Source organism: Oncorhynchus nerka, linkage group LG2, assembly GCF_034236695.1.
Source record: "Oncorhynchus nerka isolate Pitt River linkage group LG2, Oner_Uvic_2.0, whole genome shotgun sequence".
NCBI lineage: Eukaryota > Metazoa > Chordata > Actinopteri > Salmoniformes > Salmonidae > Oncorhynchus > Oncorhynchus nerka.
This window is the reverse complement of record NC_088397.1, coordinates 73,074,153-73,100,827: the sequence shown is the minus strand read 5'-3', so window position 1 is coordinate 73,100,827 and position 26,675 is coordinate 73,074,153. Positions and strand designations below refer to the sequence as shown.

Here is a 26,675-nt window from a genome sequence, read left to right as displayed (position 1 = left end):
AGTATTTATATGGTTATTTGTAAAAAAATAAATAAAAATAAAATATTTTTTAAGAATATTCTGCCAAATTGTATTTGACAGTATACGATTTTCTACCCATCTCAACCCATCTGTCACGTTCTGACCTTAGTTCATTTGTTATGTCTTTGTTTTAGGTTGGTCAGGGTGTGAGTTGGGGTGGGTAGTCTGTTCTTTTTTCTATGTATTTGGCCCAGTATCGTTCTCAATCAGAGGCAGGTGTCGTTCGTTGTCTCTGATTGAGAATCATACTTAGGTATCCTTTTCCCACCTGTGTTTTGTGGGTGATTATTTTCTGTTTAGTGTGTTTTGCACCTGACGGAGCTGTTTTCGTTTTTTTCACGTTGATATTTTGTATTTCAGTGTTCAGTAAATAAACATCATGAACACATACCACGCTGCGCATTGGTCCGATCTCTCATACTCCTCGTCACAGGAGGACGAATGCCGTTACACCATCGTTCCAATGTTTTTTTCATCTACATACTATGAAAGAGTATCAATGTATTTCTGAGAACACTGTACTCTATGTAATACAAGGAATCCAAAGGCTCCTGGTTAAGGCTCCTTTAAGCCTGGTGCCCTAACCCCTGTCTGTCTTCTCTGTCTGCACCTTAGGTGGTCTCAATATCCAGCCTGCTACTCACAGAGCTGAGGTCAGCTGCAGTTTCACAGCCCACCCCTACATATATAAATACCAATGGTATTTCAGGCTGGCCTCCCCATGGTGCTGGTATCTTGAACCTCAAGATATAGGCCCTTGATGAACTCAAACCCCAGAAGCCATTGGCATGATAATGCACAATTGCCTGGGGGGGGGGGGGGGGGGGGGGGGGGGGGTCCCTTTTGAAGATAGAGGAACCTTATACAAAGATCTAATTATGTCTGTATGTGCATAAATATAGAACACATAGTCTTTGTGATGTCTACACGGTACATTGTGATGTCTGTAGAGCACAGGACTTTGTACAGTAGTAGGATAAGCCCAATGCCTTGTTATTATAGTCTGGTTGTCCAAGGCTAAGATATAAGCACCCTCTTCTGAATGTATACCCGACCAGAATCTGTTAAAATTATTCCTTCTATACAGAGTGATCAAAGTCACTAACTGTAATACAAAATATCAGTATTATCTGTAATTCATTTAATGTCACTGAGAGTTGTAAACCATATAAATTAGGAAATTAACCTGTTTCAACAAGAATTGAAAGTCAGTTACCCTATATTGGAATTGTACAATGTGTTATTCTGTGTAGTCTGCTGAAACATCAGTCTCTCCCAACCCAGCTGAGAGGATCACAGTCCTGCAGGCATTCTTTTGGACACTAAAAGTGCAGCTCTCATTCAAATATCTGGATCCCGTGCAAGCAAATTAATGACTTGTCAGCCCTCATGTTTTTGCGTCCCCCTTCAGGCAGAAGCAGCTGGAATCTTGACAGTGCTGTTATCCATAAAAGCTCCAGCAGCAGCAGACAATTGCACCAACCACTGACCTCCAGGCAGGAACTCAACAGACTCGACCAGCAGTACTCGCCTTCGGACCCTCTCTCTCTCACTCACTGCAGGATGGCAGGTCCTCTCTTGGCAGGCAGGCATGAGACTCTCCCCGGGCCGATGCAGGTTGCCCAACAGAGGGTCAATGAACGAGGCCAGTGGGAGAACAAATTAGAGTTTATTCTAACTGTGGCTGGCGCAATTGTTGGACTTGGAAATATATGGAGATTTCCCTATCTTTGTTACAAGAACGGTGGAGGTGAGTCAACAAAGTCCTTTTTTTGTCTTTTGGTTAAATACAGAGAGCTCCAAAAGTATTGGGACAATGGTTTGTTTCTGCACTCCAGTACTTTGGATTTGAAATGATACAATGACAATGAGGTTAAAGTGCAAACTGTCAGTTTTAATTTGAGAGTATTTTCATTCATATTGGGTAAACCGTTTAGAAATTATAGCACTTTTTGTTCATAGTCCCACCATTTTAGGGGACCAAAAGTTACTTACATGTGTATTAAAGTAGTCAAAAGTTTAGTATTTGATCCCATATTCCTAGCACGCAATGATTACGTCAAGCTGACTACAAACATGTTGGATGCATTTGCTGTTTGTTTTGGCTATGTTTCAGATTATTTTGTGCCCAATAGAAATTCATGGTAAATAATAATAGATAAATAATAAATAAATAAGAATAGAACATGTTTCTAAACTCTTCTATATTAATGTGGATATTACCATGATTACGGATAATACTGAATGGATCGTGAATAATCATTAATGAGAAAGTTACAGACGCACAAATATCATGCCCCCCCCCCCCAAAAAAAGTGCTAACGTCCCTTATTATTGTAATGGTGAGAGGTTAGCATGTCTTGTGTATGATATTTGTATCATATGTAACTTTCTCACTCATCATTATTCATGATTAATTCAGGATCATCCGTAATCATGGTAGCATCCATATTAATGTAGAGGGGTTTAGTGTTTAGGGGGGTAGGTCCCTTTAAAGAAAATCTTTAGAACTTCCAAAACGTTCTTTAGAACTTCCAAAATACGTCTCATAGTTATGGGTCAGTAATAAACATAACAAGTAATAATTTGAAATATGTACAGTCTGTGAGATATGTGGCTGTTGATCTAATGTTTCATAACAGCTATTTGTTGGCTAGCTCGAGAGTTGGTTCTGGCTCGCGAGAATACTGTTATTAAGGTCACCAGCTCCGTCTTCATTTTTGATTCCCATGACTAAGCAACCGTTTTCTTTTTAAATTCCTGCTAAATTTCTTGACGTTTTGTACCTAAACACCATTCAGTGTCACATCAGAGGACATGAAATTAACCAAAAACATTTTTGATCTTATTCAATATTGTTCACTTATTTGCATCTTGCATGTATTTGGTGTATATTAGTACAGTTTACAATATACACTGAGTGTACAAAACAGGAACACCTGCTCTTTGCATGACAGACTGACAAGGTGAATCCAGGTGAAAGCTATGATTCCATCAATCAGTGTAGATGAGGGAGAGGAGAGAGGTTCATTAAAGAATGATTTTAAGCCTTGAGACAATTGAGAAATGGATTGTGTATGTGTGCCATTCAGAGGGTGAATGAGCAAGACAAACGATTTAAGTGCCTTTGAACAGGGTATGGTAGTAGGCGGCAGGCGCACCGGGTTGAGTGTGTCAGGAACTGCAACGATGCTGTTTTTTTTTTACACTCAACAGTTTCCCGTGTGTATCAAGAATGGTCCACCACCCAAAGGACATCCAGTCAACTTGACACAACTGTGGGAATCATTGGAGTCAACATGGGCCAGCATCCCTGTGGAACTCTTTCGACACATTGTGTAGTTGATACCCCGGCGAATTGATGCTGTTCTGAGGGCAAAAGGGGGGTGCAACTCAATATTAGGAAGGTGTTCCTATTGTTTTGTATACTCAGTGTATACTACATGCTTAACTTGTATGTGATTCTACAATAGATACTAGAAAATATAATGTTATATAACACACTTTCCACTCCTAATAACATTACATTGAAGTTTCCAAATTTGTTCTCTTTTAATAAAAAGTTTGGTTGTGAGAGCATATGATGAAATTATCCTATTATTTTATCCAAGTCTCTCTGTCTTGTTTACAAATGCATGGTTGATTTGCTGCCTGGTCAGTTCAGGCAAAAAGAGAAAAGAGAAGGATTGGTTTGTGGTTTAGCATAAAGCTCATTTAAATGACACAAAGAAACAAAGCTGCATCCAAATACTGTAGTTGAACCCCCTGAAAACTCATACCGTCTGACCCCATGGTCATTGTCATTGTGTTGGCTTCTCATTCCCATTCCTTTCAGATAAGTAAGTATACATTAATTCACCTTGCATGGTAACAATTTAAAGAGGATTTTTTTATTGTGGTGGGGGGGGGGGTCCACACTGCACTTTCAGGGGTGTGTTTGGTTTGCACAGTAGTGATGGAGGTTGAAAAGTCTGTCGCAGGCAACAGGAATTTGATTTCTAAAACTGGGTATATTGTGAGGGTGTGATCCATGAGACAAATAGAAATTTAAAGTGGCATGAAAATAAATTGGTTTGTTCAGATGTATAATGATGAAAGATACAAAGACTTATGCATACTGTCAGTGTCAACTTAATCTCAGCACCCAGAACCAAAACAGCTGTCACAAGATATTGTCAACTGAAGGCTAAAGTTTGAACATAGATTAACATCAAAGCAGTCCTAATATGTGTGACTCCTTCCTGTACTGTAGGTGTGTTCTTCATCCCGTACATCCTGTACCTGGTGACCTGTGGCATCCCTCTGTTCATCCTGGAGACGGCTCTGGGACAGTACACCAGCCAGGGGGGCATCACCTGCTGGAGGAAAATCTGCCCGCTGTTTGAGGGTGAATATTGCTGTACAGTTCTGTGCACTTAAAAGTTATGTTTTCAAATGCCTTTGCTGCAGCCCAAGTCGGCTACATTGTTTTCATTGTGACAAATTCTCTCGTAGGATGAGCCTGAGCCTTTATGTGCTTTCCGCATTTCATAATGTAGATGTCTTGCATGGTCTTGCTACAGCACAGTAAAGTTGAACGATTATGGTACATCATTATGTAAAGTATAAACCATAATGAAGTAAACAGAATAAACCACTTTGCAATGAATAGTAGAGTGAGACTTAGAGTAGAATGAGTAGGTGTGGTTCCTTATTCTTGCTGAGACACGAAACAAATAGTTGCTTTGTGATCTTCATTCATTAAGATTTTTGTGCAGTTACATAGGGCCCCCATTTATTACCGTTCAAAAGTTTTAAAACACCTACTCATTCAAGGGTTTTTCTTTATTTGGACTATTTTCTACATTGTAGAATAATAGTGATGACATCAAAACTGTGAAATAACACATATGGAATCATGAAGTAACCAAAAAAGTGTTAAACAAATTAAAATATATTATAAATGTGAGATTCCTCAAATAGCCACCCATTGCCTTGATGACAGCTTTGCACACTCTTGGCATTCTCTCAACCAGCTTCACCTGGAATGCTTTTCCAACAATCTTGAAGGAGTTACCACATATGCTGAGCACTTGTCAACTGCTTTTCCTTCACTCTGCGGTCCGACTCATCCCAAACCATCTCAATTTGGTTGAGGTAGGGGGATCGTGGCGGCCAGGTGATCTGATGCAGAACTCAATCACTCGCCTTCTTGGTAAAATAGCCCTTACACAGCCTGGAGGTGTGTTGGGTCATTGTCCTGTTGAAAAACAAATGATAGTCCCACTGAGCCCAAACCAGATGGGATAGGGTATCGCTGGTTAAGTGTGCCTTGAATTCTAAATAAATCACAGACAGTGTCAACAGCAAAGCACCCCCACACCACAACACCTCCTCCTCCATGCTTTACAGAGGGAAATACACATGCAGAGATCATCCGTTCACGCACACCACGTCTCACAAAGACATAGCAGTTGGAACCAAAAATCTCCAATTTGGACTCCAGATGAAAGGACACATTTCCACCGGTCTAATATTCATTGCTCGTGTTTCCTGGCCCAAGAAAGTCTCTTCTTATTATTGGTGTCCTTTAGTAGTGGTTTCTTTACAGCAATTTGACCATGAAGGCCTGATTCACACAGTATCCTCTGAACAGTTGATGTTGAGATGTGTCTGTTACTTGAGCTCTGTGAAGCATTTATTTGGGCTGTAATTTCTGAGGCTGGTAACTCTAATGAACTTATCCTCTGCAGCAGAGGTACCTCTGGGTCTTCCATTCCTGTGGCGGTCCTGAGAGCCAGTTTCATCATAGCGCTTGATGGTTTTTGCGACTGTACTTGAAGAAACGTTCAAAAGTTCTTGAAATTCTCCGTATTGACTGACCTTCATGTCTTAAAGTAAAAGTAATGTTGGACTGTTGTTTCTCTTTGGTTATTTGAGCTGTTCTTGCCATAATATGGACTTGGTCTTTTACCAAATAGGGTTATCTTCTGTATACCACCCCTATCTTGTCACAACACAACCGATTGGCTCAAACGCATTAAGAAGGAAAGAAATTCCACAAATTAACTTTTAAGAAGGCACACCTGTTAATTGAAATGCATTCCAGGTGACTACCTCAGGGAGCTGGTTGAAAGAATGCCAAGAGTGTATGAAGCTGGCTATTTGAAGAATCTCAAATATAAAATATATTTTGATTTGTTTAACACTTTTTTGGTTACTAAATTATTTCATATGTGTTATTTCATAGTTTTGATGTCTTCACATTATTAGACAATGTAGAAAATAGTAAAAATAAAGAAAAACCCTTAAATGAGTATGTGTTCTAAAACCTTTGACCGGTAGTGTATATCCAACTAATATTACAACAGCGTCCCTTTCTGAAGACCGTGTCTGAATTAAATGTTCACTTTTTAAAATTAATAATAATATATGCCATTTAGCTGATCCTTTTAGCTAAAGTGTCTAATTGCACAGAGATAGCATACATCTTAGCAGCAGGAAATTAACCTTTCATGACCCTGGTGTTGCTACTAGAGCCATGCTTTTACCAACTGAGTCTGAGTCCCACATTAATTGATGTCATGATCACACAGCTGAAGCAAGCACACACACACACACAAATAAAAATTCCAAAATGCAAATCAGTCAGACAGTCTTCGGAAGGGCTACTTGAAACATAAATTGATTTGGATCTTAGACATACAGTATTTTCAGAATGAATGTGGCCCTGTGGTAACCTTAATCTGACTAAATCTATCATGGAAGCCCAAAGGCCGGCAGATGGCGATATTGAGTCGTGTCATTTTACCGTCCAAATGCATTGTATGCTACATAGTTTTGTATCCCTCATGGACCAGTTTATACCTAAAACATTCTCCATTCAGGCTGCATAGGCTGCATTTTCCTCCTTAAATATATTTAATTGTGAGAAAATGTGAGAAAATATGCTTACTTTCATTATGAAAAAACATTTTACATCACCAGTGACTAAATGCTCATTCAAGATGTTGTGTATTGCGTTCAGCCAATCAGGTTGCATCAGTCCGTTCTCCCACCCCTAACCTAACACAGCGCTGTATTAAATCGAATCAAATGTTATTGGTCACATACACATATTTAGTAGATGTTATTGCGGGTGTAGTGAAATGATTGTGTTCCCAGCTCCAACAGTGCAGTAATATCTAATAATTCACAATAATACACACAAATCTAAAGTAAAAGAACGTTACGCAAAATATAAATATTAGGACGAGCAATGTCGAAGTGGCATTGACTAAAATACAGTAGAATAGAATACAGTATATACATATGAAATGAGTAAAGCAGTATGTAAACACTATTAAAGTGACTAATGTTCCATTATTAAAGTGACCAGTGATTTCATGTCTATGTATATAGGGCAGCAGCCTCTAAGGTGTAGGGTTGAGTAACCGGGAGGTAGCCGGCTAGTGATGGCTATTTAACAGTCTGATGCCCTTGAGATAGAAGCTGTTTTTCAGTCTCTCGGTCCCAGTTTTTTTGCACCTGTACTGACCTCGCCTTCTGGATAGTAGCAGGGTGAACAGGCAGTGGCTCGGGTGGTTGATGTCCTTGATGATCTTTTTGGCCTTCTTGTGACATTGGGTGCTGTATGTGTCCGGGAGGGCAGGCATTGGGCAGACTGCACCACCATCTGGAGAGCCCTGTGGTTGTGGCTGGGCTGATGAGACAGTGGATTGCGTAGTCAGATGGAACAGAGTAAATAGGCATATTGACATCATAGATGTAGCCAGTGGTATCTTGTGGAATAGACACAGGCTGGAATGCGATTTTAACAAATCAGCATTCAGGATTAGACCCACCGTTGAATAATTAAATGATAATGTCCGAGACGCCGGTGTTTGGAGGATATATTGGCATGGGTGTTGTTGGCAGACCGTGCCAATATATCCTCCAAACACTGGCTTCAAGTGCATTATCACTTTTCTACAACGGGTTACCAACATATTCAAATAACGATTTACATATTTTCATTAGAAACATCATTTTGATGAATTTGTCGTTCGTTCTGTCGATTCGGTTGCTAGAGACGCAACCCAGTTCAGTCTTTTTCATCTGTATCTATAGACACGACCCAGTTGTTTGTTCTAAATGTTCTATTGCCATACTGCCTGGCAACGTATTTAGGGCTAATTTATTCCTTGCCACCCACTCTGAAACTAACTGCAGCTCTTTGTTGAGTTTTGCAGTCATTTCAGTCGCTGTAGTAGCTGACGTGTATAGTGTTGAGTCATCCGCATACATAGACACTCTGGCTTTACTCAAAGTCAGTGGCATGTAGTTAGTAAAAATGTAGAAAAAAAGCAAGGGGCCTAAACAACTACCCTGGGGAATTCCTGATTCTAACTGGATTACATTTGAGAGGCTTCCATTAAATAGACACTGGCTGGAATGCGGTTTCAGGATTAGACCCACCCGTTGTATAATGCCAGATAATTGGACAGTTGGAAAAGATATCGGACACCTTGCAATCATGACGCAATAAGCGCCTATACATGCAGATGGTACTTGCTACAAAGTTGCAGAAAGCTAAACCAACAACCACACAAACTGAAATTGGATACATCGTAAACGCAGGTCCAATGAGGAAAAAACTTGGCTGGCATTGTTTTTGCAGAGACATTTTTTTATGGAGCATCTCAGATGCCATCTGATGACCCAACATGGTGAGTGATGAACATGCAATTTTCTGGTCCCCACTTCAGACATGATGCAAGTGGCGCTATGCTGTTAAATACTCCACGTTTCTAGTTTGACCAGATGTTTTCAGCAACTGATATTTGAATTCGCTTGTCATATTGGCAGGTTTGCTAGCAACAAAAACTATTTTGCTAGCTTCTAGCATAGTGTTTGATATGCAATGCCATTTCGTCGTAATGTACAGTGTCGAGTGACCTGACGAGGACGCAACTTTTCTAGCAATGCCAAGCAAACCCGGCAATTACCAGTTCCTTCTGTATTCTGGCTGCTCGTTGGCTAGTTAGCAGCAAGCAAGGGATAAGAACATTGCTATCGTGCATGGCTAGTATGGATCATAAAGAACGAACGACTGGGTCGAGTGTCTAGCAACCAAAAGATGAGAAACTATGAATTTGCTTATATAAATCAATATCAACAGGGAAAAAATGTATTTCTACAGGTAAATGTGTGATTTCATATTGTTTTATTCGGCAATTGTGGTATAACCTTCACATAACGTAAAAATGAACGACAGATTTATTGAGTATTCACGCAATTTGTCACGCAATTTGACATCTAACTAAGATGTTTGGTGCAGTATACTGTATCTCTAGTTTCTCGCTAAACGACAACAAACACTTCATTGAATAATCCCTTCTGTTGACCAATCACCGACGAAGGGGCGTAGACTTCAGCTACGCCCCTTCATCGGTGCCACAAGTTTTGGGGGAATAGATCGTAAAAAAATCGCCTTTTGGTCTTAATTTAAGGTGAGGCATAAGGTTAGCAGTGTGGTTAAGGTTAGGTTTAAAATAACATTTTAAGAAGATACATTTTAGAAATGGGCGTGGTTTAGACTTCGTCTGTGGTAACCAGTGACGACGCTTTGGCTTGCCTCGAGAAAAAAAATGTGTGCACGAACTGACGAAAATGCCCTGGCTGAAGGCCGCGTTCAAGTGCAAGTCGGAACTAGGAAACTCGGAAATATCCGACCTGCTAACTGATTGATCGCGACACGTGTATAACTATAACCTGTTAGGATGTCCGAAATAAAGTTACGGAAATCGAAGCCTATGCCGCCTGATGTTTTAGGTGCTAACCGGTCTACAAAGGATATGAACGTTTTGCCGGCTGCACACAATGCATTTGGACAGTAAGGTGACAAGACTCAATTATGTGCCGGACAGGCCTTTGGGCTGCTGTCATTGGGAATCAACTGCAGTGAAGGTCATTTGAAAAATCGTGTTAGTTTTTTATGAGCATGTTGCTATGTTTTGCTTGTCTTCATCAGGAATGGGCTATGCCGCCCAGGTGATCACTATATATGGATGTAGTACCTACATAGTGATTCTGGTGTGGGCTTTCCTCTACCTGTTCTCATCCTTCACTGCTGACCTGCCATGGGCTAACTGCAACAATGCTTGGAACACAGGTATTTACAATATTGTTGACTTGACTGAAATTTGGTGCAGAGGAGGACTGCTATGTGCATATGTTTCAACTGAAACAGACCCCATCTGTCTGAGGGGTCCCCACTGACTGATTTTTAACACAACTTTATATGGCCTATATCTATTTAATAATTTCTTGAAATTAAAAACACAAATGTAACAGGTCCCCAAATGGCCAAATCCCCTGACTTGGTGGCAGTTTTATCAAACAGTGTATTCGAAGCTGCTGGGTTGCGATAATCTTTATAGGAGCAACTACCTCTGAAGCCTAGTTATTTTCTCTTTTTTTATTGAACCTTTATTTAACTAGGCAAGTCAGTTAAGAACAAATTCTTATTTACAATGACGGCCTATGAACTGCCTTGTTCAGGGGCAGAAAGACAGATTTGTACCTTGTCAGCTCAGGGATTCGATCTAGCAACTGGACTCTTATCAACAACAAAAAATTCTAACCGCTTGCAGCCATGGTAGTTCAGTGAGGGGAGATCATTAGCAATCATTGTGTTCACGTGAACATCTTCTGACAGTTTGCACAAATACTGAAGACAGTGAGAATAATGGGGGAGAAGAGCTGTCTGGTATCTTCTACCCCCCCCTCTCTCTCTCTCTCTCACACACACACACACACACAAAAAGACTCCTGAACAGGTAACCAAATGGTTAACCGGACGATTTGCATTGTGTGCCCCCCCCCCTCAACCCCTCTTTTATGCTGCTGCTACTCTCTGTTTATCTTATATGTATAGTCACTTTAACTATACATTCATGTACATACGGCGGCAGGGTAGCCTAGTGGTTAGAGCGTTGGACTAGTAACCGGAAGGTTGCAAGTTCAAATCCCCAAGCTGACAAGGTACAAATCTGTCGTTCTGCCCCTGAACAAGGCAGTTCATAGGTTGTCATTGCAAATAAGAATTTGTTCTTAACTGACTTGCCTAGTAAAATAAAGGTCAATTAAAAATAAATTAACAAATTGGCCTGACCAACCAGTGCACCCGCACATTGGCTAACCAGGCTATCTGCATTGTGTCTCGCCAACCCCTCTTTTTACGCTTCCGCTACTCTCTGTTCATCATATATGCATAGTCACTTTAACGATACCTACATGTACATACTACCTCAATAAGCCTCACTAAAAGGTGTCTGTATATAGCCTTGCTACTCTTTTTTCAAATGTCTTTTTACTGTTGTTTTATTTCTTTACTTACCTACACACACACACATTTTTTTCTTTCTTTTTTTCACACCATTGTTTAGAGCCTGTAAGTAAGCCTTTCACTGTAAGCTCTACACCTGTTGTATTCAGGGCGCATGACAAATAAACTTTGATTTGATTTGAAAGTGTTTACCTTGTCATCAGACCTCTTTAAAACATTTTCTCAGATTGAATGAAATAGTGTTTAACATTTTAAGGGTTCATATTGCTTTTGAGTCAATTACATTAAGAGGATCTGTCTATTAGGTTGCATATCCACTTGAAGCTGTCGACTTTATAACCTGTTTCAACTAGACTTGAATGTATTTCAGATTTGTGTGTGACATTTGCCACCAAGAATGCCAGCACCAATTGGACTGTTCCACTCCTGAATGTGTCATCTTCCGTTGTGGAGTTTTGGCAGTAAGTCTATTTATAAATGCTATGTTTTTAACCCCACTGCATCGTTTGTGATTAGATTCTTGACTCCTCAATTTATAAATGAATCAGATACTATTGTCCTATTTCTTAATAGGAACTATTGGAATTATGAAATGATTCTTATAAGCATACAATAGACTACAATACATTTACGTACAATATATTTTATTTTGGTGATCAAATGTATTGCTGTGTCAACTATTTCTCCTTACAGCCGGCGAGTGCTGAGAATGTCAGATGGAATTGAGTCATTGGGAGGCATTAGATGGGAGTTGGCTCTGTGTCTTCTGCTGTCCTGGGCCATCTGCTACTTCTGTATCTGGAAAGGAGTTAGGTCTACAGGGAAGGTGGTTTTGATTTCATATATTAGTCAAGACAGTAGTTTCATAATTATGTATCATCCAATCTCAATCCATCTTGAATTCAGAGGTAACAAAACAAACATAAAATAAACAGAGAGACAGCTATTTGATGTAGCTTTAAAGTTACTTGGTGCAATTATGGGCCCATAGTTGGTATGGTGATGCCGGGAATGCTTGGCTATATTGTGTTTTCTGTGTTCTACTAATCCTGTAATACTAATTCATAGGCAGCCTACTTCACGGCCACCTTCCCCTATGTAATGCTAGCGGTGCTATTTGTCCGAGGAGTGACCCTTCCAGGAGCTAAAGATGGCATATTCTACTACTTGTATCCCAATGTTACACGCCTAGCTGATCCACAGGTATTATCTGTAGTATGGACAATTTTCCCAGACACAGATAAAGACTAGTCCTGGACGACAACAAAAAAACACTTCAAATTGAGTATTTCCATTGAACATCCTTAGTCCAGGAGTATGCTTCATTGGTGTCCAGGAAACCGGCCCTCTAAATCCTTGTTTAGTCTCGCTTCTTACTGATATACATTTCCCTTGTGCTACTTAAACATGTTCAGTTTATGCCTTTAGTTTACCTCTTCTTTGTCTGTTTGTTCGTTAATAAGGTTTGGATGGATGCAGGAACCCAGATATTCTATTCTTACGCCATATGCCTGGGCTACCTGACCTCTCTTGGAAGCTACAACAAATACAACAACAACTGCTACAAGTGAGGCTTCAACTAGTGTGTGGGTTTGATTCAAAATTGGAGGTAATAATTTGGCACATTGAAGATCTCACATAGTTTGCTTATTTAGCAGTACCAGGAGGATCTATGTTCACAAGATCTCTTCAGTCAGTCAGTCTGGAGACAGGAAAAAGCACATCTGGTTAGGTGAGGTGCAGGCTGAAGAAGTAGAATGCATGGAAAAGAAAAAACACATACTCTCATGGCTCTGACGCATTCCTTTTTATCACTTAATAACGTTTCAACAGCAAGCTGCCTTCAGGGTTTCATCTGGCAAACACTGCAGGTCAAGATCTCAGAGCATATAATAACAGTTTGCTTATTCACCTACGCCAGGAGGATTCATGACACATTACCTCAATCGCCCTGAACATTAATAACATGTATTTAAATCTTATTAGACCCTTGCCAACAGTGTATGTGAAAGAGGAAGGTGTCTTTATACGTTAAACTTGTTTTGTACCTTGCAGAGATTCCTTCTACCTGTGCTTGTTGAACAGTGGGACCAGCTTTGTGTCTGGTTTCGCCATTTTCTCCATACTGGGTTATATGGCTGGAGAACAGGGTGTGGACATCTCTGTGGTTGCTGAGTCAGGTGAGTCTTTAAAGGACATCAATCTACAATGGTATGACTCCCTATTATCCTACTGATCACCCCAAGTACTGTCTGACAACATAATTGCTCAGCATTGTGGATGGCTGAGAGAGCGGGATGCAAAGATAGAAAAATGATGTTCAAGACAAACCGTATCTGATTTTCTATCCTGTCCTCAGCCTGCACTTTAATCATCAGAGAGAGCTGGCCCATCTGCTTTAGTTAGTGAGATCTGTGCCTACTTCACCTTTCTTCTGAACTTCATTTTGTCTGCATCTATACCTTGTCTGGTAGAAGCACTGTCTCAGCTCATGAAATCTACTTTTTTGACATGCATAACTAAATGTCTCGTTAAATTAATTCAATCAGATTGCATTTGGGTACATATATTCTGTAATTTTTTCATTGTTGTGCTGCTGAAGGTCCTGGCCTGGTCTTCATAGTGTACCCTCAGGCAGTGTCCCTGCTCCCCTGCCCTCAGTTCTGGGCTGTCTGCTTCTTCACCATGATCATCCTGTTGGGAGTAGATAGCCAGGTTAGAGCTCAACACACCTGGGTGTCCTGTCCCTGTTGTGTCCTTCCCTTTACCTTTCCCTCCTATGTACCTTGCCCTCTCTCTCATTTCCCCCAGTTTGTCGCCCTTGAGAGCCTTATGACCTCGGTAACGGACTTCTATCCCAACCTCATCAGAAAGGGCTACCGGAGGGAGCTTCTGCTGCTGCTCATCTGCTGCTGCTGCTACCTGGTCGGTCTCATCATGATCACAGAGGTGAGAGGTTGTTGCTGTATGACCACAGGTAGAGGTGGTTCTCTAAAACTGAAAACTTAATATCAGGAACATGAATTGTGAAGTGTTATAGTGAGGTAAGTGAAATAACTTCAAAAGAATGGCAATAAAAAGGTTGGATCTAAGCAGCACTTTTTCAAAACTAAATCATAAAATATACTGAGCAAAAATATAAACGCAACATGCAACAATTTCAAAGATTTTACTAAGTTAGTTCATAGAAGAAAATCTGTCAATTTAAATGAATTCATTAGGCCCTTATCTATGGATTTCACATGACTGGGCAGGGGAGCAGCCATGGGTGGGCCTGGGTATAAGTATTCAGACCCTTTGCTATGAGACTCAAAATTGAGCTCAGGTGCATCCCGTACCTTCTCCGCCATGGTTTCAGAGCTGGTCATGGGTGCACCTCAGCCACTCTCAAGGTTCTAAACGATATCTTAACCGCCATCGATAAGAAACAATACTGTGCAACCGTATTCATTGACCTGGCCAAGGCTTTCGACTCAATCACCACATCCTCATCGGCAGACTCAACAGCCTTGGTTTCTCAAATGATTGCCTCGCCTGGTTCACCAACTACTTCTCCGACAGAGTTCAGTGTGTCAAATCAGAGGGCCTGTTGTCAGGGCCTCTAGAAGTCTCTATGGGGGTGCCACAGGGTTCAATTCTTGGGCCGACTTTCTTCTCTGTATATATCAATGATGTCGCTCTTGCTGCTGGTGAGTCTCTGATCCACCTCTACGCAGACGACACCATTCTGTATACTTCCGGCCCTTCTTTGGACACTGTGTTAACAACCCTCCAGACGAGCTTCAATGCCATACAACTCTCCTTCCGTGGCCTCCAACTGCTCTTAAATACAAGTAAAACTAAATGCATGCTCTTCAACCGATCGCTGCCTGCACCTGCCAGCCCGTCCGGCATCACTACTCTGGACGGTTCTGACTTAGAATATGTGGACAACTACAAATACCTAGGTGTCTGGTTAGACTGTAAACTCTCCTTCCGAACTCACATAAAACATCTCCAATCCAAAGTTAAATCTAGAATTGGCTTTCTATCTCGCAACAAAGCATCCTTCATTCATGCTGCCAAACATACCCTCGTAAAACTGACCATCTTACCGATCCTCGACTTTGGCGACGTCATTTACAAAATAGCCTCCAACACCCTACTCAACAAATTGGATGCAGTCTATCACAGTGCCATCTGTTTTGTCACCAAAGCCCCATATACTACCCACCACTGCGACCTGTATGCTCTCGTTGGCTGGCCCTCGCTTCATACTCGTCGCCAAACCCACTGGCTCCAGGTCATCTACAAGACCCTGCTAGGTAAAATCCCCCCTTATCTCAGCCTGCTCGTCACCATAGCAGCAGCCACCTGTAGCACGCGTTCCAGCAGGTATATCTCACTTGTCACCCCCAAAGCCAATTCCTCTTTTGGCCGCCTCTCCTTCCAGTTCTCTGCTGGAAGACTGACTGGAACGAACTACAAAAATCTCTGAAACTGGAAGCAGCTCACAGATCACTGCACCTGTACATAGCCCATCTATAAATAGCCCAAACAACTACTGCTTCCCCTACTGTATTTATTTACTTTGCACCCCAGTATTTCTACTTTGCACGCTCATCTACTGTCAAATCTACCATTCCAGTGTTTTACTTGCTATATTGTATTTACTTCCCCACTATTGCCTATTTATTGCCTTTACCTCCCTTATCTCACCTCATTTGCTCACATTGTTTATAGACTTATTTTTCTACTGTATTATTGACTGTATGTTTGTTTTACTCCATTTTTAACTCTGTGTAGTTATATGTGTCGAACTGCTTTGCTTTTTCTTGGCCAGGTCGCAGTTGTAAATGAGAACTTGTTCTAAACTAGCCTACCTGGTTAAATAAATGTGTAATACAAAATGTAATTTAAAATAATCCTGTTTTCATTGATCATCCTTGAGATGTTTCTACAACTTGATTGGAGGCCAACTGTGGTAAATTCAATTGATTGGACATGATTTGGAAAGGCGCACACCTGTCTATATAAGGTCCCACAGTTGACAGTGCATGTCAGAGCAAAAACCATGCCATGCGCAAGGAATTGTATGTACTCCGAGAAAGGATTGTGTCGAGGCACAAATCTGGGGAAGGGTACCAAAAAATGTCTGTAGCATTGAAGGTCCCCAAGAACACCATGGCCTCCATCATTCTTAAATGGAAGAAGTTTGGAACCACCAAGACTCTTCCTAGAGCTGGCCGCCTGGGCAAACTGAGCAATCGGGGGAGAAGGGCCTTGGTCAGGGAGGTGACCAAGAACCCGATGGTCACTCTGACAGAGCTCCAGAGTTCCTCCTGTAGAGATGAGGAAACCTTCCAGAAGGACAACCATCTCTGCAGCACTCCACCAATCAGGCCTTTATGGTAGAGCCACTCCTCAATAAAAGGCACATGCCAGCCTGCTTGGAGTTTGCCAAAAGGCACCTAAAGACTCTCAGACCATGAGAAACAAGATTCTTTGGTCGGATGAAACCAAGGTTGAACTCTTTAGCCTGAATGCCAAGCGTGGAGGAAACCTGATAGCATCCCTACGGCGAAGCATGGTGGTGGCACTGTCAGCATGATGTTTTTCAGCGGCAGGGACTGGGAGACTAGTCAGGATCGAGGGAAAGATGAACGGAGCAAAGTACAGAGATATCCTTGATCATAACCTACTCCAGAGTGCTCAGGACCTCAGACTGGGGCGAGGGTTCACCTTTCAAGAGGACAACGACCCTAAGTACACTGCCAAGCAGGAGTGGCTTTGGGACAAGTCTCTGAATGTCCTTAAGTGGTCCAGCCAGTGCCCGTATTTGAACCTGATTGAACATCTCTGGAGAGACCTGAAAATAGCTGTAATGCCAAGCTTATGGCGTCATACCGAGAAGTCTCAAGGCTGTAATCGCTGCCAAAGGTGCTTCAACAAAGTACTGAGTAACATTTTTTAAATCAATTTTTAGAATAAAGCTGTAACGTAACAAAATGTGGAAAAAGTCAAGGGGTCTGAATACTTTCCGAATGCACTGTATGGGTGCAGTGTAGTTTACTCAGCTACTTTGATCCAAGGCATTTATGGTTGGTTATTACAATAACTACATTTGTAAACATTGATTTGAATTTATATGAAAGTTTTATTTTCTCACAGGGTGGCCTCTACATCATCCAGCTGTTTGATCATTATGTGTGCAGTGGTGCCACTCTGCTGCTCCTCTCCATATGCCAGTCACTCAGTATTGGATGGATATATGGTAAGAATAGACATTACACTGTGTAATCATGGGAAAACATACACTACTGTTCAAAAGTTTGGCGTCACTTAGAAATGTCCTTGTTTTCCATGAAAACATACATGAAATGAGTTGCAAAATGAATAGGAAATATAGTGAAGGTGTTGACAAGGTTATAAATAATGATTTTTAATTGAAATAATAATTGTGTCCTTCAAGCTTTGCTTTCATCAAAGAATCCTCAATTTGCAGCAATTATAGCCTTGCAGATCTTTGGCATTCTAGTTGTCAATTTGTTGAGGTAATCTGAAGAGATTACCACCTCCCACAAATTGGATTGGCTTGATGGGCACTTTTCACGTACCATATGGTCAAGCTGCTCCCACAACAGCTCAATAGGTGACTATGCTGGCCCCTCCATTATAGACATAATACCAGCTGACTGCTTCTTCCCTAAATAGTTTGTACATAGTTTGGAGCTGTGCTTTGGGTCATTATTCTGTTGTAAGAGGAAATTGGCCCCAAACTAAGCGCCGTCCACAGGTTATAGCATGGCTTTGCAAAATGGAGTGATAGCCTTCCTTTTTCAAGATCCCATTTACTCTGTACAAATCTACCACTTTACCACCACTACCAAAGCACGCCCAGACCATCACATTGTCTCCACCATGCTTGACAGATGGCGTCAAGCACTCCTCCAGCATCTTTTAATTTTTTCTGCGTCTCATGAATAATCTTCTTTGTGATCCGAACACCTCAAACTTAGATTAGACTGTCCATAACACTTTTTTCCAATCTTCCTCTGTCCAGTGTTTGTTTTTTTGTCCATCTTTTATTTTTATTGGCCAGTCTGACATATGGCTTTTTCTTTGTAACTCTGCCTAGAAGGCCAGCATCGCGGAGTCACCTCTTCACTGTTGACATTGAGACTGATGTTTTGAGGACTTGTGAGGTGTCTGTTTCTCAAACTAGACACTCTAATGTACTTGTCCTCTTGCTCAGTTTTGCACGGGGGCCTCCCACTCCTCTTTCTATTCTGGTTAGAGACAGTTTGCGCTGTTCTGTGAAGGGAATAGGACACAGCGTTGTACGAGATCTTCAGTTTCTTGGCAATTTCTAGCATGGAATAGCCTTCATTTCTCAGAGCAAGATAAGACTGATGAGTTTCAGAAGAAAGTTATTTGTTTCTGATCATTTTGAGCCTGTAATTGAACCCACAAATTATGATGCTCCAGAAACTCAACTAGTCTAAAGAAGGCCTGTTTTATTGCTTCTTTAATCATAACAACAGTTTCAGCTGTGCTAACATAATTGCCAAAGGGCTTTCTAATGATCAATTAGGCTTTTAAAATGCTAAACTTGGATTAGCTAACACAACGTGCCATTGGAACACAGGAGTGATGGTTGCTGATAATGGGCCTGTGTACGCAAATGTAGATATTCCATAAAAAATCTGCCGTTTCCAGCTACAATAGTCATTTTCAACATGAATGTCTACACTGTATTTCTGATCAATTTGATGTTATTGTAATGGGCAAAAAGTGATACAAAGTAATTGAAAATCCTTAAAGGGACTGTTCATGAATATTTTGTCACAACTGTCTCTATCCAAGGTGCTGAACGCTTCTGTGACAACATTGAGGATATGATTGGCTACAGGCCCTCCTCCCTGCTGAAGTACTGTTGGCTCTACATTACTCCAACTATTGGCACCGTGAGTTTAAGACCAGTGCATTTTTATCATTCTTTCACAGCAGTTATGCCTCCAATATTTTGTGCTGTCCATTTAAATACAGTGTCAAGAAATAATGAAACAACATTGCTGTAAAAAAAAAAATCTCTTCAAGGTAACCTTTGTATTCTCGCTGCTGAAGTACAGCCCTCTGAAGTTCAACAACACCTATGTGTACCCGTGGTGGGCCTATGGGCTAGGCTGGATCCTGGCTATGTCCTCCCTCTCTCTCATCCCCATCACCATGGTCTACAAACTGTACCAGGCCAAAGGGACTTTCTGGCAGGTCAGTGGCATTATATGATGGAACGTTTTCCTTGGACATTTAAAAGTATGAATGATTGCATCAAGTAAGTTAAATTGAGGTACGAACAAAAGTTTTTAAATTAAAAAGGCTAAATAAAATCAAATTAATCTGGTCAGAAATACTGGGACCTTTCATTTGGGCCTTTTAACTCTAGCATACAGTTTCTGAGCTATTCTGAGATTTTGAAGAATACCTTTGCAGCAAATTGATTATACTTATATTGAGACCTCTTTGCTTCCCCAGCGCCTCCAGACAGTCTGTCGGCCAGCAGATGACCTTCCTATGATGAAGAAGGAGATGGCAGGTCTCTATGCTCTGGACCGTGTTACTGAAGATGAGAAGACCTACAAAAATAATCTATAGACTGACTGTTCTGCTATTACTTTTCGGGCTGGTTTCCCAGACCGAGATTAAGCCTAGTCCTGGACCAAATATTATTTACCATGCTTTTTAGTCCAGGTGTAGGCTTGTCTGTGTCTGGGAAACCGTCCCTTTATATTCTATTATACTCTATTTTTGTAACTTTTTTAGTAAGGGTTTTGGTTTTTGTAGGTTTAATACAGTTGAAGCTGGTCAGAGTTGTGCTTGAGGTATTGGTATTGTGTTTGGATTGCAGTATAGTTCATATTTTTGTATTTTGTATTAACTGAACGTTTGTAGCATAATGTGTAAAATCATAGCAAAATATTTTTCTTATATGATTCAAATAATTAGTTGTAGACCATTCATAAATAAGATATACCTATAACACCTAAACATTTTTGACCAGTTTCCCAGACTAAGCCTCGTCCTATGCTAAAAAGCACTTTCAATGGCGAATCTTCATTGAGCATGCTTTTTAGTCCAAGTCTAGGCTTAATCTGTATGTATACACTCTGTATACAATAGGTAATCAATCCAAGACATTGACGTTTACCTTTTTATTTTACCGGGGAAATTAACATTACACCCTGTACTTTAATGACTTTATTGTCCCCATGGGTCAATTTTGTTGCAGTGTCATGTACACGTTTAATGAACTCTTTGTAATTAACTATTCTTATTTGAAGAACCAAAATGACCAGCCTCAGGATCGAATTATAAACAATAGTGTAATAAACCCCTGTGCACAAGGTCACGAAAAGATAATGCATTGCAGTCTACTGGTAAACTCCAAAGCCATTTCTGATGTCTTTATGGCCGTGTCTAGACTTGACAGTTCATGTAGCTACATACACCTACATTTTAGTTGTCTACCGTGTCCAGATTCCCTTTTCCCACGCTATATTCAAATGCTAGTATGCATTCTACAAATGGTGGAATAGCATGTGGATGGCAGTGGTGGATGGCACCATTCTACAAATGGTGGATGGCAGTAGCTAACTAGCCAGCTAACCTCTGTAGCTAGCAAGCAACGCTAAAGGGATTGAAAACAGGTTAGCATAACACTAGCCTAACATAAAACAAGTTTTTCTAAATATTAGCTAGCTAGCTAGCATTTATGAGTCCAGCAAACACGTTCCTCATTCTAGGAACTTATTTCCTCCAACGTTATAATGAAAAGGTGCCTCTTTCCCAAAACGCAAGTTTTATGGAGACTTGTGGGAGGAGTGCTGATGACACTGCCCACTGTATGTGCTTTCGGTAGCCTTATTGTGTCTAGACTGAGGAGAAATCCGCAGACAATGCATCCCTGACCACCTAAAGTGGTCAGACACATCTGAACACAATCAGACCACAAAGCGACTTTTGTGTGTCTAAACCCATCTTTTCAATGCTATCTTCGTATTCTGATAGAAGTCAAGTGTAGACACAACCTATCTTGGTAAACTGTTGGTCTTGCGATAAAATACTCTGCTGTGGAAGATTTGTATGTATTTTTTAGAAAGTCAACAAGTACACCTTGGACATTGTGTATATACAGTGTACAAAACATTAGGAACACCTTCCTAATATTGAGTTGCACCCCTTTTGCCCTAAGAACAGGTGCAAGCTTTTGGGGCGTGGACTTTACAAGGTGTTGAAAGCGTTCCACAGGAATGCTGGCCCATGTTGACTCCAATGCTTCCTACAGTTGTTAAGTTGGCTGGATGTCCTTTGTATGGTTGACCATTCTTGATACACAAGGAAAACTGCTGAGTGTGAAAAACCCAGCAGCGTTGCAGTTCTTGACACACTCAAACCGGTGTGCCTGGCACCTACTACCATACCCGCAAATCTATGTGAACTTTCCTCCACATCTAAATGTGATGAGTTTGTGGCATATTTCAGAGAGAAAACATTAGGCTGGGTATCAGTCAAGCAAGACCTGATGAGAAGTGTATGTGCCCAGGCCTACCATGCAAAGACACTACGCATGTATTTTCTCTGGTTGACACTGACATGCTCAAGAAAGTGATATCACAATTTAAGCCTTCTACCTGCCTTCTCAATCCTATCCCCACCACCTTCAAAACAGTTTTTGATTGCATATCTGAAGAAGTGCAAGCTATTGTTAATCAAGTGATTAACATGTTCACAGGCACTTTCCCTAATACACTAAAAACTGTTATGGTGAAACCCCTTCTGAAGGAAAGTAATCTAGAATCGTCAGCTCTTAACAATTATCAGCCAATCTCCAATCTAAAATTCAGGAGAAATGGGTTTTCAAACAGCTAAATTATTTTTTTTAAGTGCCAACAGTATTTTTGAAAAACTCCAATCTGGTTTTCATGCCCACCACAGCACAGAGACCGCACCGCCTTAGTTAAAGTGGTAAATGAGCTTAGAGCCAACACGGATGCCAAACAGCTCACTGTCCTTGTACTCTTGGATTTAAGGGCTGCATTCGACACTGTTGTCCACCCTGATGTCCTGGACAGACAGGCGAGGTGGGTTGGCCTCTCCGGTCCATTTAGGACCTATTTAACCTGAGTTTTTTGTCACCCTTGGTGAACATAACTCAGAGCAAATACATATTACATGTGGCATTCCACAATCTTCGATTTTCGGTCTGGTACTGTTCAGTTTATATATGTTACCCCTTTCCAGCGGTATCAGAAAGCACAGCATTGATTCGCATTACTACACAGATGATACACAACTTTATATTCCTGTGTCACCGGAGGATTTTAGCTCCACGGATAAATTATTAGACTGTATTAGTGATTTAAATACTTGGATGGCTCACAAGTTCCTCCAGCTAAATCAATACAAGACCGAGGTACTTATTGTTGGAGCCAAAGCACAGAGAGAGAATCTGACCTCACATTTGAATTCACAGGCAATAAAGACAAAACACCAGGTGAAAAACGAAGGTGTCATTTTAGATTCTGAACTCAATTTCCAGTCATTAGAAATGTGACAAATCACTTTTTACCACCTGAGGAACATTGCCACAGTGTGGCTTTTTCTATTTCAGGCTGACTCATCCATGCTTTTATTACAAGCAGGCTTGAATACTGTAATGCTCTCCTGTTTGGTCTACCCAAGAAAGCCATTGGTCAACTGTGGAACATACAGAACACTGCAGCATGGTTACTGACCAAGACTGGATGAAGAGCATACAGTCTGCCAGAGAACCTGAGGGGCGCCAAAACTGTGGACATATTTAAAAGAGATCTTTAAACACACCATTTTAGCTTTGCATTTCCTTAGGGTGCTTTTTAGTCATTCAGTTTTTTATTTTTATCCTCATGTTTGTGTACTAAATATTTAAGTTTTTATTTTCATAGTTTGAATTTTTTTCCTGTGAAGCACTTTGCGTTCCATGTCTGAAATGTGCTGTATAAATAGCTTGATTTGATACTTCGTATTTCGTTCAATTCACCATCTGAATGGCACACCTACAATCCATGTCTCAATTGTCTCAAGGCATAAAAATCCTTCTTTAATCTCTCTCTTCCCCTTCATCTACACTGATTGAAGTCAATTTAACAGGTGACATCACTGGCCTGGATTCACCTGGTCAGTCTGCATGGAAAGAGCAGGTGTTCCTAATGTTTTGTACACTCAGTGTATGTCGTATCTACTATCAATGTGGAAATGTACTATTTTAACTAATACTGTTTTTTATGATTTGCATTAACCTTTATGTAATAAAACACTTTAAAACAAAATACTGTTCATCGTTACTCCTTACTGGTGGTATGTAGGCCTATGTATCATATAGCCTACAATATGTGACACAGACCAGGGTTGGGGTCAATTCAAATTGAAGACTCTCAATTCATGATGTGATTTGAATTGAGAATCCAAAAATTTAAAAACGTTTGACATAAATAGCTTCTTCTTTTAAGCTTTTTAATTTCAGTTTGCTTCCTGAATTTTGGGCTCCCGAGTGGCGCAGCGGTCTAAGGCACTGCATTTCAGTGCTAGAGGCATCACTACAGACCCTGGTTTGATTCCAGGCTGTATCACAACCGTCCGTGATTGGGATTTCCATAAGGTGGCGCACAATTGGCCCTGCGTCATTAGGGTTTGGCCTGGGTAGGCTGTCATACCCCAACCTTGATCCAGCCCTCTGCTTGAGGACAAAGGGAAATGCTTTATATTTTCTGGTCTGGTGGACTTAAACAAAAAAAAATAGTTTGCTCAACTGGATAGATGAAGACAACACTTTTCTCAGCTGAGTGAGTTTGGTGTAAACAGTGCTGCACTGCTATATCTCTCAGAGAACAGCTAATGTCAGGGAGAACAGCTAAGGTTACAGAAAACAGTATTGTCAGGGAAAACCGTGAGTGGCCACAAATATGGAAGGATATGACGGTTATTTGACTGAGACATGGATTTGTGTTTTATGTTGAATCTGTGTAGTACAGCCCCATGAAAATGTTAAGTGATGTTTTTTGTGAAAGCAGTTATGTTTCATTTCCTGGCCTGATTAAGTCATGTAAAATCGACTGAAGGCTGTAAAAAATAACTTCCAACTTCTTCTTTCTACTCTGTCCCAAAGCCTGTCAACACTTAATTCAGTTATTTAAATATTTGCTTGCTCACGGAGAAACTCTTCTTCAGATTCATCATGATTACTTACAATGTTACAGATATGGCAGTGGTCTTGTCTTGGATATTACTTCCTTATTGTAACTGATTCAAATTTGCTTACAAATTGGATGCTAAAAATGATAGTTGAAAATAATGTGTTTGACCAAGTTGTGAAAATGCAGCCTGCTCTCTTAGACTAAGCTGAACTCAGTAAACATAAATACTGGACACTCAAATTAGTATGATATATTACATTTGGTATGGTTACGTAAGACAGAAGGTTACTTAAGGCAAAAACACGAACGTCTAGCAACCCAAAGGTTGCATGTTCCAATCTCATCACGGACAATTTTAGCTAATTAACAACTTGCAACTACTTACTACTTTCTAGCTACGTTGCAACTACTTGGCTTGTTGGCTGACCCTTCCCTTAACCCTGTAACCTAACTCTAACCTTAACTCCTAGCCTAGCTAATGTTAGCCCCCTAGCTAACGTTAGTCACAACAAATTGGAATTTGTAACATATCAAACATTTAGCAAATTCGTAACATATTGGATGACTTGTAATTTGTAACATATCATGCGAAATGTATGATGGAAATCCACAAAACATAACATATCATACTACTTGGAATGTTCCGGATTTACGAGTCCAGGTTGGAACACGAGACTATGGAGAAATATAGGATCCATAAAATCATCCTCAATTGGCAGATTTCAACGGTTGTGTCAGCAACCTTTTAGATGTTACAAAACAGTTCTGTGAATTTGGCCCTTTGCCAAATTGGCATGCAAGTTTGGCACTTGCCATGCTATGCAATGAACAGCGGGAGCCGGTGAGTAGTAGTTGAAGGTGTGATCCTGCTAACAGTTTCCACTAGTTACCACAGTCACAAAGTCAAAATTGGCTATAGTCATAATACCTAGCGGTCAAGCATGGAAATGGTTCCAATCATTATTACACCATTAATTTTTCATTATTTTTTCATTATTTTTCACATTAATGTTTCGTGTAGGGTTACCCTGGTGTGACATTTTGATAACTGTCTAAATCTCTCTCAGACAATGTGACTTTAATCAATATATTCGCCAGTATTTATCCCCCCAAATGAAATGCTAATTAGCTGCTAATGTGGCTATCATACGGAACTACAAATGCCTGTCTCAAGCTTCACGTCACTCATCAGGGCCATGGTGATTTGGATGAGACTGCCGAATCAAGGCAAAGTTAAGAATCTCTGGATTAACCATCAAATGTTAGCTACAGTACATTTAGTAATGAATAAATTGGCTGAATAGTTTAAATTGAAAATTCTGTAGACTGTCTTGGGCAAGTTTAAAATATATACAATACCTGTTATTTAGCTAGTAACATTAGCCTGGCTACAGGGCTAAATTAACAGTCTATTTGTCTATCCATTTAAATGCATGAGGAGTTCATAAAACCGAGTTAAGCTTTCTTTGGCTTTTATAAACCAACAGTCTAGCCTGCTAGTTAACTAGCTAGTTAACTTAGACGGTGAAGCTAGGTGTTCTTGACTTCCTGACGGGCCACTTCCAGGGGGTGGGGGTAGGCAACAACACATCCGCAACGCTGACCCTCAACACATGGGCCCCTCAGGGGTTCGTGCTTAGTCCCCTCCTGTACTCCATGTTCACCCACAACTGTGTGGCTACGCACGACTCCAACACCATCATTAAGTTAGCGACGATGGTAGGCTGATCACTGACGACGACGAGACAGCCTACAGGTAGGAGGTCAGAGACCTGGCAGTGTAGTGCCAGGACAACAGCCTCTACCTCAACGTCAGCAAGACAAAGGAGCTGATCGTGGACTATTGGAAACGGAGGGCTAAGCACGTCCCCATCCACATCGACAGGGTTGTTGTGGAACAGGTCAAGAGTTTCAAGTTCCTCTGTGTCCACATCACTAAGGAATTATCATGGTCCACACACATCAACAGTCGCGAAGAGTGCAAGACAACCAATGCCTCTTCCACTTCAGGATGCTCAGATCCCTCAGATCCTCAAAAAGTTATACAGTTGTACTATTGAGAGCATCTTGACTGGCTGCATCACTGCGTGGTATGGCAACTGTTTGGCATCCGACCACAAGGTTCTACAGAGGGT

General features: G+C 40.8%; 1 protein-coding gene across 2 annotated transcripts; it reads left to right on the top strand.

Moving 5' to 3' along the window:
• Nucleotides 1–1,371: 1,371 nt before the first annotated feature.
• Nucleotides 1,372–23,363, top strand: LOC115141972 (sodium- and chloride-dependent GABA transporter 2-like). Of its 2 annotated transcripts, XM_029681412.2 has the most exons (14): nucleotides 1,372–1,771; nucleotides 4,274–4,408; nucleotides 10,013–10,153; nucleotides 11,700–11,790; nucleotides 12,023–12,155; nucleotides 12,398–12,532; nucleotides 12,793–12,896; nucleotides 13,385–13,509; nucleotides 13,932–14,044; nucleotides 14,141–14,278; nucleotides 17,480–17,582; nucleotides 19,175–19,275; nucleotides 19,409–19,579; nucleotides 19,844–23,363. In XM_029681412.2, the coding sequence occupies exons 1-14, from the start codon at nucleotides 1,411–1,413 to the stop codon at nucleotides 19,961–19,963; spliced, it is 1,971 nt and encodes a 656-aa protein (XP_029537272.2). In that variant the 5' UTR covers nucleotides 1,372–1,410; the 3' UTR covers nucleotides 19,964–23,363. The 2 variants fall into 2 exon arrangements, with proteins under 2 accessions (XP_029537272.2, XP_029537280.2); XM_029681420.2 differs by lacking the exons at nucleotides 1,372–1,771; nucleotides 4,274–4,408 and adding an exon at nucleotides 9,484–9,879.
• The last annotated feature ends 3,312 nt before the right edge of the window (nucleotides 23,364–26,675 follow it).

Bases quoted from the DNA above. Each gene is read 5' to 3' on its own strand.
- LOC115141972 (XM_029681412.2), top strand. From the start codon at position 1,411: ATGTTTTTGCGTCCCCCTTCAGGCAGAAGCAGCTGGAATCTTGACAGT. The intron at 12,533-12,792 runs GTATTATCTGTA...TTCGTTAATAAG, and splicing joins CACGCCTAGCTGATCCACAG to GTTTGGATGGATGCAGGAAC. The intron at 19,276-19,408 runs GTGAGTTTAAGA...AATCTCTTCAAG, and splicing joins TTACTCCAACTATTGGCACC to GTAACCTTTGTATTCTCGCT.